The 17643-nt window shown below is 44.7% G+C and overlaps 2 protein-coding genes and 1 long non-coding RNA gene across 3 annotated transcripts in view; 1 reads left to right on the forward strand and 2 right to left on the reverse strand.

The window, feature by feature from the left end:
- TNRC6A (trinucleotide repeat containing adaptor 6A) overlaps positions 1–17643 on the forward strand; it is a 214654-nt gene that overhangs the window by 41571 nt on the left and 155440 nt on the right. The window lies entirely within an intron of this gene.
- Positions 1–17643, reverse strand: part of LOC144338147 (uncharacterized) — a 71062-nt gene that overhangs the window by 1558 nt on the left and 51861 nt on the right. The window lies entirely within an intron of this gene.
- LOC100429233 (putative uncharacterized protein FLJ45256) lies at positions 6849–13190 on the reverse strand. The gene is given in 4 exon segments (XM_015125807.3): positions 6849–7099; positions 7102–7266; positions 7268–7631; positions 13123–13190. Coding segments are annotated over 4 exon segments (732 nt in total). The 3' UTR covers positions 6849–6964.

The following is a 17643-nucleotide window of genomic DNA, read 5'->3' on the forward strand; positions in this document are numbered from 1 at the left end:
CTGTGGAAAACAAAGCCCTTCGGAATAGATTTTTAAAATCTAGCTACGTCCTGTTTCCAAGAGACAAGCCTAATGCAAAGTGAATCAAAAGCATTAAGGGGAAAAAAGTGGGGGTGATCTAAAATACATCAGAAATACAAAGGAAATAGAACAGTAATACTAATTTTAAAAAATACTTCTATTAACGGCCAGGTGCGGTGGCTCATGCCTGTAATCCCAGCACTTCGGGAGGCTGAGGGGGGGCAGATCACCTGATGTCAGGAGTTCGAGACCAGCCTGGCCAACATGATGAAATCTCGTCTCTACTAAAAATACAAAAATTAGGCAGGCGTGGTGGTGCACACCTGTAATCCCAGCTACTTGGGAAGCTGAGGCACAAGAATCACTTGATCCCAGGATGTGCGGGTTGCAGTGAGCCGAGATGGCACCACTGCATTCCAACCTGGAGTGACAGAGTGAGACTCTATCACAAAAAAAAAAAAAAAAAAAAAAAAAAAAAAAAAGGCCTAGTTAGGGTGATACTTTAGACTAAAGGACTGTACTTTAGATTGAAGACCTCTCTGAAGAGATAGTACTTTGAGCTGAGATCTTAGGGGAAAAAATTATTAACTTTTTTTTTGGCAGGGGCAGACAGAGACTTTCTCTGTGGCTGGAGTGCAGTGGTTCAATCATGGCCCACTGCAGCATCCACCTCCCAGGCTCAAGTGATCCTTTCACCTCAGCCTCCCAAGTAGATGGGACAACAGGCATAGCCACCACACCCAGCTAATTTTTTAATGTTTTGCAGAGATGGGGTCTCAATATGTTACCCAGGCTGGTCTCATATTCCTAGCCTCAAGCAATCCTCCTGCCTTGAACTCCCAAAATGCTGGGATTACAGGTGTGAGCCACTGCATTTGGCTTATTAGCCAATGTTAACATATCAAATAAATCTATATATTGCTAGGCAGAGCAGCTTACAAAATGCCAGAATGCATAATCAAACTGGACAGGCTTAATGAATGATTACACTGTGCTTAATGGTTAAGCTCAACACCTTGATATAGCTTCATGATTTGCAGAAAATTTTTAATAATGGTCCCTACAAGAATCACCTGTAGGCCAGGCACGGTGGCTCATGCCTGTAATCCCAGCACTTTGGGAGGCCAAGGAGGGCGAATCACCTGACATCAGGAGTTTGAGACCAGTCTGACCAACATGGTGAAACCCCGTCTATACTTAAAAAATACAAAAATTAGCCGAGCGTGGTGCTAATTTCTGTGGCATGTACCTTTAGTCCCAGCTACTCCAGAGGCTGAGGCAGGAGAATCACTTAAACCCAGGAGGTGGAGGTTGCAATGAGATGAGATCACGTCACTGCACTCCAGCCTGGGCGACAGAGTGAGACTTCTCAAAAAAAAATTAATAAAAAAATAAAAAAACACATAACAACAAAAAAGAATCACCTGTAATTTAACGTAAATTTCAGCAATTTTACTAAATTACTAATTTTAACCTAAAACTCACCAATTTTGGACAAAATCAGACACACAACCAAAAACATTTTGGACAGAATATAATTTCACAGTAAATGGTATAATCTCGCCCAAAGATAAAAACATGTATGAACATCTATGAGGTAAAGAAAAGGTAATCCCAGCACTTTGGGAGGCCAAGGCAGGTGGATCACCTGAAGTCAGGAGTTCGAGACCATCCTGGCCAACATGGTGAAACCCTGTCTCTACTAAAAATAGAAAAGTTAGCCAGGCGTGGTGGCGCACGCCTGTAATCCCAGCTACTCGGGAGGCTGGAGTGAAAGAATCACTTGAACCTGGGAGGCGGAGATTGCACTGAGCCAAGATCGTGCCACTGCACTCCAGCCTGGGCAACAAGAGTGAAATTCCGTCTCAAAAAAAGAGTTGTTGACAAAACTAAAATTGAGCTAAAGATTAACAAACTATTCTCATTTTGACAGAACAAAATACAAAAGAACAGGATTTAAATGACAGAATTAATAAATGTTAGATAATAGACACATAGCAAGAAGCATAGGCCTGGTGCCGTGGCTCATGCCTGTAATCCCAACACTTTGAGAGGCCAAGGCAGGAGGATCACTTGAGGACAGGAGTCTGAGACCAACCTGGGCAACATAGGGAGACCCTTGTCTTTACAAAAACTTTAAAAAATTAGCCAGGCACAGTGGTGAGTGCCTGTGGTCCCAGCTACTCGGGAGGCTGAGGTGGGAGGATCACTTGAGCCTGGGAAATGGAGGCTGCAGTGAGCCATGCACTACCACTGCACTCTAGCCTGGGTGACAGAACAAGAACTTGGGAAAAAAAAAAAAGAAAGAAAGAAAGAAAGGAAAGGAAGAAAAAGAAAAGAAAGGAAAAGAAAAGGAAAGAAAAATGAGGCCGGGTGCAGTGGCTTAGGCCTATCATCCCCGCACTTTGGGAGGCCAAGGCAGGTGGATCACCTGAGGTCAGAAGTTCAAAACCAGCCTGGCCAACATGGCGAAACCCCATCTCTACTGAAAATACAAAAAAAAAAAAAAAAAAAAAAATTAGCCGGGCATGGTGGTGCGTGCCTGTAATCCCAGCTACACAGAAGGCTAAGGCAGGAGAATTGCTTGAACCCAGGAGGCAGAGGTTGCAGTGAGCCGAAATTATGCCACTGCACTCTAGCCTGGGCAACAGAGTGAGACTCCATCTCAAAAAAAAAAAAAAAAAAAGAGAAAATGAAATACGTATGCTTTTCAAAAATACATAGAACATATATTTAAAATGATAATATATCAGGCCAAATAAACACTTTAAAAAATTCCAAAGGCAGAAATTGTACAAGTCAAATTATCTGATAAAAAAAACTATAAATAAATAACATCAGGTTAACAAAAAACCAAAATATTTAGAACTTTCAAAAATCATTTATAGAAATTATTTTGGGGGAAAGAGGAAATTAAAATGGCAGTTTCTGTTTATGTACAAAATAACAAAGGAACTCTGTCTTTCAAAACTGATAAGATGTAAACAACTCTGTAATCAGAGGCAAAATTGTTATTTTAAGTATTTTTATTAAGAAAGGATTTTAAAAATAAAATGTTTCACATAAAAGAAGTATGAAAAAGAACAAAATGACCCAAAGTAGCAAGTAGATAGAATCAAACATAATAAAAGCAGACATTACTGAAACAAATAATATAAATAAATGCTAAATAAAACCATGACCTGGGTCTTTGATAAGATCAATAAAATAAAACTCTAGAGAGGCGGGGAGTGATGGCTTATGCCTGTAATCCCAGCGCTTTGGGAGGCCAAGGCAAAAGAATCACTTGGCCCCAGAAGTTGGAGAACGGCCTGAGTAACATAACAAGACGCTGTCCTCTACAAAAAATACAAAAATTAGCCAGGTATGGTGGTGCACGCCTGTGGTCCCAGCTACTTACTTGGGAGACTGAGGCAGGAGGATTGATTGAGCCTGGGAGGTCAAGGCTGCAGTGACCGATGATCACACTACTGCACTACGGCCTGGGTGACACAGTGAGCCCTATCCGCCTGCCCTCCAAAAAACAGCAAACCTCTAGAGAGACTTATCAAAGAAAACAGAGCACATATTTCAAAATTTGGAAATAAAGGCAGGGAATGGCGGCTCATGCCTATAATCCCAGCACTTTGGGAGGCCGAGGCGGGTGGATCACTTCAGGTCAGGAGTTCAAGACCAGCCTGGCCAACAGGGTGAAACCCCGACTCCGTTAAAAATACAAAAATTAACCAGGCATGATGGCGCTCACCTGTAATCCCAGCTATTTGGAAGGCTGAGGCAGGAGAATCGTTTGAACCCAGGATGCAGAGGTTGCAGTGAGCCGAGATCGTGCCACTGCACTCCAGCTTGGGCGACAGAGAAAGAAAAAAAGAAAAAAAAAGGAAATAAGAAAGGGAGTTTAGCCAAAAATACAGTGGAGACTTAGAAAGCTGTAAGAGAATATTTTGTCAATTCTATGCTAATAACATTACATTTTTGAGACAATTTTATGGCATTTTTTTTTAAAGCCAAGTTATATGGTGAGTGTTGCTTACTGGTAGATTTCCTAAAACAGCGTTTCCTACATTCCTAAAATATGCTGGGTTTTCTTTGGTAATATCTTATTTAAGATAAGATATTCATAAGTGAGTTTTGTTATATAGTTGTTCTTTGTGACATGATTTTCAGGTTTTGATGTGGCTTTGACAAAAAGTATGAGCATCTTTTATTTCTCCATGCCTGGATACAATTTATATAGAAGCAGAATTGCTTATTTCTTGGCTATTTGGAAGACTTTATCTAAAACTCCTGTGTGTCTGGTGTGGTGGATTTGGGGTGGGAAGCTGGTTAACATTCTCAGTTTTGTTTCTGCTTACTGTTATTTCAGAGTTCTAAAACTGTGGACAATTAGTTACGTTTTTCTAGAAAATAATCTACTTCATTCAGATTTTCAAATTTAATTGCACAGTTTGCAAGATACAAAGTCATTTCATTTCCTCTTTGTTATGTTATTTCCTCCACCCTGTTTCTTTTTTGTTTGCTTGTTTGTTTTTGAGGCAGAGTCTCACTCACTCTGTCGCCCAGACTGGGGTGCAGTGGCGCGGTCTCGGTCCACTGCAATCTCTGCCTCCCCATTTCAAGCAATTCTCCTGCCTCTGCCTCCCAAGTAGCTGGGATTACAAGCACGTGCCACCATAACCAGCTAATCTTTGTATTTTTAGTAGAGACGGGGTTTCACCATGTTGGCCAGGCTGGTCTGGAACTCCTGACCTCAAGCGATCTACCTCGGCCTCCCAAAGTGCTGGAATTATAGATGTGAGCCACAGAGCCCCACCCACCCTGTTTCTAATGTCGTGTTTTTGAGCTTTCTTCCTTTTTTTTCCCCCTGATTAGTTGACTTTTCAATTATTTATTTTACTCTAACCAACTCACCCCAAAGAGTTTGCTCCTACATTAATTAATTCAATTTTTTTTTTTTTTTTTTTTAGAGTCTTGCTCTGTTGCCCAGGCTGGAGTGCAGTGGCGCAATCTCGGCTCACTGCAAGCTCTGCCTCCTGGGTTCAGGCCATTCTCCTGCCTCAGCCTCCCGAGTAGCTGGGACTACAGGCACCCGCCACCACGCCCAGCTAATTTTTTGTATTTTTAGCAGAGACGGGGTTTCACTGTGTTAGCCAGGATGGTCTCGATCTCCTGACCTCATGATCCGCCCGCCTCAGCCTCCCAAAGTGCTGGGATTACAGGCGTGAGCCACTGCGCCCGGCCTCAGCTTTCTTTTTCTTAACCTTTTTCTGGTATGTCTTTTTAAAAATTATTCTTTCAATAGCTTTAGGGGTACAGGTGGTTTTTTGTTATGTGGATGAATTATATAGCGGTGAATTCTGAGATTTTAGTGCGCCTGTTAACGGAGGAGTGTACATTGCACCTAATGTGCAGTTTTTTACCCTTAGCCCCCTCCCACCCTTCCCCTTCTGAGTCTCTCAAGTTCATGGTATCACTGAATAAGGTATGTCTTTGCTTATACTTTTAATTTCAGTTTTCCTAAGAAACTGTATGGCATACTTTTTTGTTTTCAACTAAAGTCAGGTTTTGCCTTTTTTTTTAACCTCACCTAGAAGTCTTTCTCTTTAAATTGCTTTGTTTTGTTTTGTTTTGTTTGAGACAGAGTCTCACTCTGTCCCCAGTCTGGAATGCAGTGGCGCCATCTTGGCTCACTGCAACCTCTACCTCCCAGGTTCAAGCGATTCTCCTGGCTCAGCCTCCCAAGTAGCTGGAATTACAGGCACCTGCCACTACGCCCAGCTAATTTTTGTATTTTTAGTAGAGACAGGGTTTCAACATGTTGGCCAGGGTGGTCTCGATCTCTTGACTTCATGATCCGCCTGCCTCGGCCTCCCAAAGTGCTGGGATTACAGGTGTGAGCCACCTCACCTGGCCTACAACCTTATTCTTTACAGCATGATATTCTGTAGTGTAAATGTGTCACACTTTACCATACTGTTATTGATGGTGCAATTAACTCATTAATGGAGCGAGTAATTAATGCCCAGTGTGGCAAGGAAACAGAGACACGATCATGTTTCTACAGTACTGGTAGAGTTTTTAACTGATACAGTCCCCAAAAGGTATAATCTATCAAAGATCTTAAAAACATATGTACTCTGTAGTCCTAGCTGCTTGGGAGGCTGAGGAAGGAAGACTCTTAGAGCCCAGGAATTCAAGGGTGCATCGAGCTATGATTGCACCACTGCACTCCAGCCTGGGCAATGGAGTGAGATACTGCCTCTAAAAACCAAGCAACCAACAAACAAAAATCTGTGCTTTTTAAGTCAGAAATTCCATGTATAGAAATTTATCTTAAGATAATTATATGACTGGGCACGGTGGCTCACGCCCGTAGTCTCAGCACCTTGGGAGGCTGAGGCGGGAGGATTACTGGAGTCCAGAAGTTCCAGAACAGCCTGGGCAACATGGTGAGACATCATCTCTATAAAAAAAAAAACAAAAAAAATTCCCCGTCTCTATAAAAAGCACAGAAAGTTAGCCAGGCATGGTGGCGCACATCTGTGATCCCAGCTACATGGGAGGCTGAGACTGTGGAATCACTTGAGCGTGGGACGTCGAGGCTGCAGTGAGCCATGATCGTGCCACTGTACTCCAGCCTGGGTGTCAGAGCAAGACCGTCTCAGAAAAAAAAAAAAAAAGGATAATTAGATAATTATAGAAGAGCCTAATGATTACTCTGCAAGAATCATTTTGGGTGCCTTATTTGGAAAAGTAAAAATGTTGGAAATAACCCAAGTATCCAACATTAGGGGAAATGGTTTAAAAAATTACAGATCCATGCAGTGGAATCCACAGGGCCATTAGCAGTGCGAGCAGGTAGTGAAGGGAGGCCACACATAGGCATGCTGGCAGCTGTATTTTTCATCGTACTTTCTCTGGCCTCACAATATGTGGAAATGATTCTTCAATTCTGGCAATAGAGTAACTCCTCGTCCTGGTTCTGGTGAAGGCATGACAGCTGTGAGCATGCATGCATGTGCTGGTATATAGGCACACACATATATGTGCTCAAACTCTTAAACAGGAGCTTCTGCAAACGTATGTAATAAGCTGGAGAAAGTCATTTTCACCAGCATCACCTCCATGAAGAGCACTGGGTTTATTTGAAAGAAATTTCTTGATGAATTGCTTAGAAGAGGATATGAGATCACAAATGATCTCAGTGTGTTCAGAACTGCCTTGCAAAAGGCAAGCAGGGGCCTCTTTTTAGTTTACTCCAGAGGAAGCAAGAAGAGAGAAGAGGGAGTGGGAAGATGTGTCGGGGAGTCCCCAAGACACGCTCAGGTTTGACGATTTGCTGCAAAGACTCGCGGAACTCAAAAAAGCCGTTGTATTCACAGTTACAACTTAATACAGTGGAAGGATATGGATTAAAAATCAGCAAAGGGGCCGAGCACGGTGGCTCATGCCTGGAATCCCAGCACTTTGGGAGGTCGAGGCCAGCAGCCTTGTCACTTGAGCTCAGGAGTTCGAGACCAGCCTGGCCAACATGGCAAAACCCCATCTCTACTAAAATACAAAAATTAGCCAGGCGTGGTGGCTGGCGCCTGTAATCCCAGCTCCTTGGGAGGCTGAAGCAGGAGAATCACTTGAACGTGGGAGGTGGAGGTTGCAGTGAGCCGAGATCCAGCCTCCACACTCCAACTGTGGCGACAGAGCGAGACTCCATCTCAAAAATAGATAAATAGATAAATAAAATCAGCAAAGGAAAAAGGTGCTCAGGGCAGAATCCAGGCAGGAGCTTCCACCTGTACCCTCCTAGAGAGTCATGTGTGCAGTGCTTAATTCTCCCAGCAATGATGTGTGACAACACACACAAAACATTGCCAACCAGGGAAACTCACCTGAGCCATAGTATCCATGGCTTTTATTGGGTATGAGTTACCCAGTATCCAGCCCCTCCAGAGGTCAGGCTGATACAGCATGACCCCGGCACCCACCATAAATCATGTTGTTAGCATCAACTATCTGGCATGGCCCAAGGCCCCAGATATACAGAAGTCTTCTTATCAGGCAGAATAGTTTAAGCTGTTAGCAGTTATCTTACAGGAACAGGTGAAGGGCCAGTCCCTCCTCTGAGATGTGCAGGGTTTAACCATCCCAAACCTCTTGAGTTAACCCTGTAGTGAACAGAAGAGAAGGGGAAATGAAGGTAAGGAGTCTGGGGGTGGTGGCTCACACCTATAATCCCAGCACTTTTGGAGGTGGAAGCGGAGGCGGGTGGATCACCTGAAGTCAGGAGTTCCGAGACCAGCCTGGCCAACGTGGCGAAACCCCGTCTCTACTAAAAATACAAAAATTAGGTGAGCATGGTGGCGCTCACCTGTGATCCCAGCTATTCGGGAGGCTGAGGCAGGAGAATCCTTGCACCTTGGAGACAGAGATTGCAGTGAACTGAGATCATGCCACTGCACTCCAGTGTGGGGGACAGAGTGCAACCCTGTCTCCAAATAATAAAATTTAAAAATAAAGTAGGGAGATATCAGAAGACGCTTGTGTATAGGGTGCCTTGCAGTAATCCCCAAATCTCACACACACGCACCACAAAAACAAACAAACAAACAACAAAAAAAAAACTATAAGAAGTCCCAAAACACTTTCTGTAAATGAAGGTCTTACGGAAATCTATGAGGAGGTAGAGTTTTGCATCAGAGAAAAAGTGTTTGATTGAGGCAAGGGTGGTGGAGAACAAAAGTGACGACAGACAGAAGCCAGGAGAGGTAAGGTACGAGGCTCCGCAGGATCACGGGGATGGTTGCAGCCAGATTCTGACATCAAAGGGGCAAGATTTGAAGTGGAGAGGCTGATCTGATGAGGAGGAAGGACAAACTAACTTATTTATTTATTTATTTATTTATTTATTTATTTATTTATTTTAGAGACAAGGTCTCACTCTGTTGCCCAGGCTGGAGTGCAGTGGTGCATGCAATCATAGCTCACTGCAGCCTTGAACTCCTGGGCTCAAGCCATCCTCCCACCTCAGCCTCCTGAGTAGCTGGGACTATAAGCACATGTTTTTAAACCTGGCTAATTTTTTTTTTTTTAATTTTTCTTATAGAGACAGGATCTTGCTATGTTGTCCAGGCTGGTCTTAAACTCCTGACCTCAAGCAATCTTCCTGCCTTTGTCTCCTAAAGCGCTGGGATTACAGGCATGAGCCACCACATTCAGCCTGGAGAGAATTGGTAAATGGCCCGATCTCAGTTGAGTCAAAGACTCAGAGAATCGGGGCGGAGCATTAGGTTTTCATTGCTTTCTAATTCACTGGGTAAATCTAATGTGTAACCAGGGTCGAGACCCACTGCTCAAAGGTGTTCTCTTCACAGTCTTAACAATAGCCTTGTTCCATATTACCTTAAAATAGTTTCTCAACCTCGGCGCTATTGACATTTTGGGTAGGATAATTCTTTGTTCTGAGAGGCTGTTTGGTACATTGTAGGATGTTTCTTTGGCAGTATCCCTGGCCTTTAACCCACTATAGGCTGGTAGCACTCCCTTCCCAGTTATGACAATAAAAAATGTCTCCAGACATTGTCAATGTCCCCTAGCTGGTCAAAATCACCTCTGGTTGAGAACTACTGCCTTGCAAGAATTATTGAAGGTGTCACTTGTGGAAAATTTGCTTGCAGGGACAAATCTTTCCCTGCAACTCGTCTATCTATGTTCTGCTAGTATATCGATCATACTTTGTGAGGTGTTGGTGGTGGTGTGGGGCAACTGATTGCGGTTCCTTTCCAACTGATTGGAAAGTTGTGAGTGGTTGTACTGAAGAAATGGTACATACCAACATAAATGGGAAACCTTCTGAGTGCTTGTGAGAAATGATGTTCAAGAGAATAAATGGGCCAGGAGCAGTGGATCACGCCTATAATCTCAGCACTTTGGGAAGCTGAGGTGGAAGGATGGCTTAAAGTCAGGAGTTTGAGACCAGCCTGAGCAGCATAGCAAGACTCCATCTCTACAAAACTTTAAAAATTAGATGGACATGGTGACACATGCCTGTGGTCCCAGCTACTCAGTAGTAGGTGGGAAGATCACTTGAGCCTCGGAGCTGCCAGTGAGCTATGATCGCACCACTGCACTCCAGCCCAGATGACAGAGCAAGACCCTGCCTCAGAAAAAAAAAAAAAAAGTATATATATGTATATATGGCAGGGGCAGTGGTGACAGCTGGAACAAATCTCAACTCTAACATTTTCTCACTGGCTTATCTTGGTTATCTAATTAGCTTTTACTAACTGAAGTCACTCCAAAACTTAATTGCTTAAAAGAACACGACTCTTGGCTGGGTGCGGTGGCTCACACCTGTAATCCCAGCATTTTGGGAGGCTGAGGCGGGTGGATCATTTGAGATCAGGAGTTCGAGATCAGCCTCGTCAATATGACGAAATACCATCTCTACTAAAAACACAAAAATTAGCAGGGCATGGTGGCACGCGCCTGTAGTCCCAGCTACTCAGGAGGCTGAAACAGGAGAATTGTTTGAACCCAGGAGGTGGAAGTTACAGTGAGCTGAGATCGCACCACAGAACTCCAGCCCGGGTGACAGAGCAAGACTCCATCTCTAATAAATAAATAAAAATAAAAAGAACACCACTCTTTACCACTTATGAGCCCACTGGTCAGTGGGAGTGGGTTTTCTGGTCTCATCTGGACTTTCTAATGTATCTGTGATCAGCTGCAGGCTGGAGTGGTGGCTCTGCTGGTCTTGGCTAGGCTCTGTCCCATGCCTGGGCCTCAGTTGGAACAAATGGACTCCTCTCATTCTGCAGAAGACAGGCCTGGCCCCATGCACATGGCAACAACAGGGTTCCCAAAGAATTCCCAGGAAACTGACGAGGCCTCTTGAGGCCCAGACTTGGAACTGACCCATCATGCCATCTGCTGCACTATTGTGGTCCGAGTAGATCACAAGGCCAGTGGGCAGGACAACGGATTTCTCTCTTAATAAGAGGAGCTGCAAAGTCACTTAGCAAAGTGACCGCACTGTCACAGATAGGGAGCAGAGGAGAATTGTCGTCAGTCTTCCACATTTGGGATAACTACTGAAACTCATTAAGCCTCAGTTTTCTCATCTGTAGAACAGGGATGGTATTACCTACCCCAGAGTTGTTATGAAGATTCAATGACTAGTGAGTGCATAGTGCCCTACTAATGATAGCTATTATTGCTGTCATGTCATTCCACTGTTTAATATATTTCAGTAGGCTGGGCATGGTAGCTCACACCTTTAATCCCAGCACTTTGGGAGGCTAAGGCAGGAGGATCACTTGAGGCCAGGAGTTCGAGACCAACCTGGGCAACACACCAAGAACATTTTTTTAGTTAGCCGGGCGTGATGGCACATGCCCATAGACCCAGGTACTCAGAAGACTGAGGCAGGAGAATCTCTTGGGCCCAGAAGTTTGAGGCTGCAGGGAGCTAGGATTGCACCACTGCACTCCAGTCATGGCAACAGAGCAAGACCCTGTGTCTTAAAACATTACATATATAGGCTGGGTGTGGTGGCTCACGCCTGTAATCCCAGTACTTTGGGAGGCCAAGGCTGGTGTATCACCTGAGGTCAGGAGTTCAAGACCAGCCTGACCAACATGGTAAAACCCCGTCTCTACTAAAAATACAAAAATTAGCCAGACATGGTCGCACATGCCTATAATCCCAGCAACTTGGGAGGCTGAGGCAGGAGAATCACTTGAACCCGGGAGGTGGGGATTACGATGAGCCAAGATCACACCATTGTACTCCAGCCTAGGCCACAAGAGCAAAACTCCATCTCAAAAAAAAAAAAAAAAAAAAAAGGAAAGGAAAGGAAAAAAAATTGTATATATATGTGTATATATATATGTATGTATATTTCAGTGCTTGCACTTTACTCAGTGAATAAGTGCAATTTACAAAGCCTTCATGATCTGGACCCGTCCCTCGGCTCTACTGCACTTCCCCCACTGGGCTTCTGTGCCTCTGAACTACTAAAGCAGTCTGAAAGTGGCATCATGCTTGCCTCCATTTTTATCACCAAGGCCATGCTTTCCACCTGGCATTGGCCACCAGAATAATTAGATGCAGCAGAGATGCTCTGCTGTAGGGCCTACTTCTTGCCCTGCCTCTCCCACCCCCTCTGAGAAGAGGTAATTATTCACCCTTAATTAAGGCCAGCCATGACCTTAGGTGGGAAAGAACATGGAACATTTGATGTCATTGAATTACACAGTGAGAAAGTCATTCTTCCTTTGGTTGCTTTGCAGCACTTCTGATTAAAAAGGAAAAAGTTTCATTTTGTGCTAGTGTGCCTTTAAACACCTCTCTGAGCCTTGCCAACCTCCCTTTTCAACAGAGTGAGCCTGAGTCTCTGAAAGTTCAACAGGAAAAGGATATTAGCTAAAATGCGACGACGCACAATTAGTCTCGTTTTTATTTTTATGGGTTTTTTTTTTTTTCATGGCAAGTGATGCTAATTTCACATTTTCCACAGTGCGATCCAGATTTCTTCAAACCACATTTATTTGACCAATGAAAGGGGGATCAACTTAAAGGGAAATAAAGCCTTAAATAAATAACAATGTGAGTGGTACTCAGGACCAAAATAGAGAGGGGAAACTTGAGGGATGAGTTTGGGAAAATCCTGGAATAGATCAGCTGTACAATCTCTCCTAATAAAAATCCTGGCCGGGCACTCATGCTTGTAATCCCAGCACTTTGGGAGACTGAGTTTGGTGGATCATTTGAGCCCAGGAATTCAAGACCAGCCTGAGTGACATACTCTCTACAAAACATTTAAATATTAGCTGAGTGTGGCAGCGTGCCGCTGTAGTCCCAGCTACTCGGGAGGCTGAGGTGGGAGGATCACGAGTCCAGGAGACAGAGGCTACAGTGAGCTGAGATTGCACCACTGCACTCCAGCCTGGGCAACAGAGCAAGACACTGTCTCAAAAAAAAAAAAAAAAATCCTATAGCTCCTCTAGGATTCCCTGGTTGTTTGAGTCATGCCTTTGTTGGGCACTAGATTCACAGTCTGTGAGGGCAGTGACCATGTCTTCTCAGCCTTTGCTCCCAGCTCCTTACAAAAGTGCTGGCAAATTCAAGCACTCCAGTACCATTCGTGGGAGAGGACTGAGTCGCCAGTGAGTCATCATCCCGTCCTCAGCTGAATTGTGTAATCCCCATGGTGCTGGCAGGAGGAGGAATAACAGTACTTGTTGCAGTAGTAAGAGTAGTAATAGTAATAGTAGCACCAATAGTAATATGAGTAGTTGTTATAGTAATAGTAGCAACCATTTATTGAGTTCATTATATGAGCCAAGTATTAGGCTTAACACTATATGCATCCATTCATTTTGTTCTCCTTATGACCCTATGAGGCAGCTCTTTTTTTTTTTTTTTTTTTTTTTTTTGAGACAGAGTCTCACTCTGTCACCCAGGCTGCAGTGCAATGGCATGATCTTGGCTCACTGCACCTCTGCTTCTCAGGCTCAAGCGATTCCCATGCCTCAGCCTCCCTAGTAGCGGAGACTACAGGTGCATGCCACCATGCCCAGCTAATTTTTGTATTTTAAGAAGGGACGGGGTTTCACTGGGTTGCCCAGGCTGGTCTCGAACTCCTGAGCTCAAGCGATCCACCCACTTCGGCCTCCCAAAGTGCTGGGATTACAGATGTGAGCCACCACACCCAGCCAGCTATTCTTATTATCTCCATTTTACAGATGAGGACATTGAGGCTTAATGCGGGAAAATAATTTGCCCAAAGCCACCTTGCTGGGAAGTGGCAGAGCTGGGAGTCTAAGGTCAGTCTTACTCCCAGGTTGGTGCCCTTCAGAACCGCAGGGACAACCCTTCCCGCAAGGGTCTCCGAGATGCAATGCGTTGCACCTTTCTGGAGGCTACGGGGCTGCCGCTTCAGCAATTCATGTATAATTTAAGGGAATTCTGAAGCAGTCTGGATGTTTAAATGATGTCTTAGTAATGTAAAAATCTGCTTCTCTTCAGTCTGTATTCTCTCCAAATTCAGTAGACTATCTGAGAACTCTCCTATCTGTACTCCCTCTCCAAATACCCGCTTGGCCCCACCTGTGCCCTGCCCAGCCTCCCATCTCTCATTTCACTGAAGAAATGAGATTCGGATGGAAAAATACTGGTACAAGCTTGACCGAGCTTCTCTAACAGACACTGTGCATCACGCATCAGCTGCTGCTGTTGCTATGGTGACAGCCACAATTTCTCCCAGACAGCTTGGGTCTGAAGGGAGGGTGGACCCTTGGGGAACAAGTGGATCTCTCCAACCTGTCAGTCCCTCTCACCTTGCCCGTTTCTCTCGCCTCCCCCACTCCCGCCAGCCCCCACACTTCCTTAGATGATGCTGACAGGGGGTACCAGCACCCCCAGGCCATCATAATTAGCATCTGGCCGTGATCCCAGTCTGCTGGCAGCACATTCCTCATCTTCCTCGCCAGCCAATCTCCTTTCCCCGGCAACCCTCCGACAGCACTGCAGCAGCTGCTGCACCGACAGCCTCCGCGCCAAGGTCACCCACCACCAGCACCAGCAATGACGAAGCACCCGCCTGCTCCCTGGGTGGACATGACATCGTTAATGCCTCACTGTGTCTAAACCATTTGGGGTCAGAAAATTGTGATTCTAAAAAAAAAGAGAGGTTGTCCTTAGGAAGATGGGTGAGGCTAAACTCCAGTTGCTAGAGGGGCTAAGAGATTCATACGGCTTAAGTTTCATCCCTTCAGTTCTCCAGTAGAGAGGGAACTGAGCAAGAGGGGTATAAGATATTCCAGAAGAGTGAGGAAAGAATGAGGAAAGAATGAGAAAAGTTTGCGCATCGATGCGGCTTGGACTCTGGGGTGCTGAAGATGCTGGTGGTAATGAGGCGGAGGATGCTGGTTGGAATGATGGTGATGGCAACATCTCATTTATTCAGCATCCGTGATGTGCCAGACACTGCTGTAGGCACTGTGCAGGCACTATGCCCTGTAGTTCTCGTACTGCCTGGGGAGTAGAATGTGGTACCCATGTGATGGCTACTGTCACTGCACCCATTTCACAGATGGGGAAATCGAGGAAACAATCACCCCGAGGAAACAATCACACGAATCCAAAATGTGAGACGTTTCCATGACAACTAGCCTGGATGAACTCTTTAAAATATCAACGTCAGGCCAGGCACGGTGGCTCATGCCTGTAATCCCAGTGCTTTGGGAGGCCAAGGCAGGAGGATCGCTTGAGCCAAGGAGTTCAAGACCAGCCTGGGCAACATAGTGAGACCCTGTCTTAATAAAATTAAAAAATAAAAATCAGTGTCATTTACAAAAGGGTAGAAATCTTTTCTAGAAAAAAAGAGTAAAGAGGCAAAAACCAAATGCAATTTCTGATCCTACATTGGATCATGACCAGAAAAATTAAAATAGTCATAAAAGACATTTGAGGGACATTTGGTGAAATTTTAATATGGACAGCATGTGAGATTGTGTTAGGAAATCATTGCTAATTTTCTTTAAGAGTGATTCGGGAGTTGTGTTTGTGTAGGAAAATGTTCTTTGTTTTTTTTTTATTTGTTTGTTTGTTTTGAGACAGGGTCTCACTAAGTCACCCAGGCTGGAGTGCAGTGGCATGATCACGGCTTACAGCAACCTCAGCCTCCTGGGCTCAGGTGATTCTCCCATCTCAGCCTCCAGAGCAGCTGGGACTACAGGCGTGCGCCACCACGCCTCGCTAATTTTTGTTATTTTTTGTAGAGACAGGAGACTTGCCATATAGCCGAAGCTGGTCTCCAACTCCTGGGCTCAAGTCATCCTTCCACCTCAGCCTCCCAAAGTGCTGGGATTACAGGCGTGAGCCACTGTGCCTGACCTGTTCTTCTTAGATGATACAGGCTGAAGTATTCAGAGAAGAAGTGTCATGACTCCTGTAACTTACTTGTAGATATACTTACATACATATACATGTATTTACATATAAATACAGCAAAATATTAACAATTTTTGAACCTAGATAGCTCATCATTGGGTCATCAATAGTACCATTCTGGCTGGGCACGGTGGCGCATACCTGTAATCCCAGCACTTTGGGAGGCCAAGGCAGGAGGATTGCTTGAGCCCAGGAGTTCAAGATCAGCCTGGACAACATAGTGAGACCCCATCTCTACAAAAACATAGTGAGACCCCATCTCTACATCAACATAGACAACATAGTGAGACCCCATCTCTACAAAAAATTTTGAAAAACTTAGCCAGGCGTGATGGCTCACACCTGTAGTCCCAACTGCTCAGGAGGCAGATGTGGAAGTATTGCTTGAGGCCAGGAGTTTGAGACCAGCCTGGGCAGCAAAGCAAGACTGCCTCTCTACAAATTTTTTCTTTAATTAAAAATTTTTTCATCTTTTCTGCATGTGTGGAAACTTTAATTATGAGTCCTGAGGATAGGTAGAAAAGTTAGTAACTTGCCCAAGACTGAAGGCCACACAGCTATCAGATTTCAAAGTGAACTCAAATCTGGTCCACTGGGCTTCAAAGCTATGTTCTGGAACTCAGCCTTCCCAGAGACAGGGCTTCACTCACCGAGGGATGCCAGTGGGCCCACTTTGCAAGGGGCCATGTCCCAGGCAAAGATAAGGAAGTAGATTCTGGCAGAGTGTGAGAATCCCACCAGCTCAAGCAGTGAAACAATCTTCCAACAACTCATTCAGGAAATTTATTTTATTTATTTATGTTTTTGAGACAGGGTCTCACTCTGTCACCCAGGCTGGAGTGCAGTGGGGCAATCACAGCTCACTGCAGCCTCAACCTCCTGGGCTTAGGTAACCTTCTCACCTCAGCCTCCCAAGAAGGTGTGACTACAGGCACATGCCACTGTGCCCAGCTAATTTTTGTAATTTTTGTTGAGACAGAGTTTTGCCAGGCCAGGGCTGGTCTTAAACTCCTGGGCTCAAGCGATCCACCCACTTCGACCTCCCAAAATGCTGGGATTACAGGCATAAGCCACCATGTCCGGCCTCAAGAAATACTTTTGTGAGACAACTGCATAATGGGTACTAGCCGAAGTGATGCAGTTGTGAATGACAAAAGTCCTCACCCTCGTGCAGCTTGGTGCATCCACGTCAGGTAACATTCTCAGAAGGGCTTGGCATCAGATACCATCCAAAACATTTCTATCACAGTTACAGCTGAGGAAAGGAAGCTGGGAACCATGGTCTATAGTCTATGATCTTTTTTATTTTTTCTTTTTTTGAGACAGGGTTTGGTTCTGTCACCCAGGCTCGATTATGGTGGTGTGATCATAGCTCACTGCAGCCTCGACCTCCTCAACTCAAGTGATCCTCCACCTCAGCCTCCTGAGTAGCTGGAACTACAGGCTTGTGCCACCACGCCAGCTATTTTTTTTATTTTTAGTAGTGACAAGGTCTCGATGTGTTGCCCAGGCTGATCTCAGTTAAATTAAGTTTAAATTCAATAGAGGATCACTTGAGCTCAAGAATTCAAAGCTACAGTGAGCTATGATCACGCCACTGCACTCCAGCCTGGGCGACAGAGCAAGATTCCGTCTCCAACTATATATATAAATAAAATAAAATAAAATAGTATT

Source organism: Macaca mulatta, chromosome 20, assembly GCF_049350105.2.
Source record: "Macaca mulatta isolate MMU2019108-1 chromosome 20, T2T-MMU8v2.0, whole genome shotgun sequence".
NCBI lineage: Eukaryota > Metazoa > Chordata > Mammalia > Primates > Cercopithecidae > Macaca > Macaca mulatta.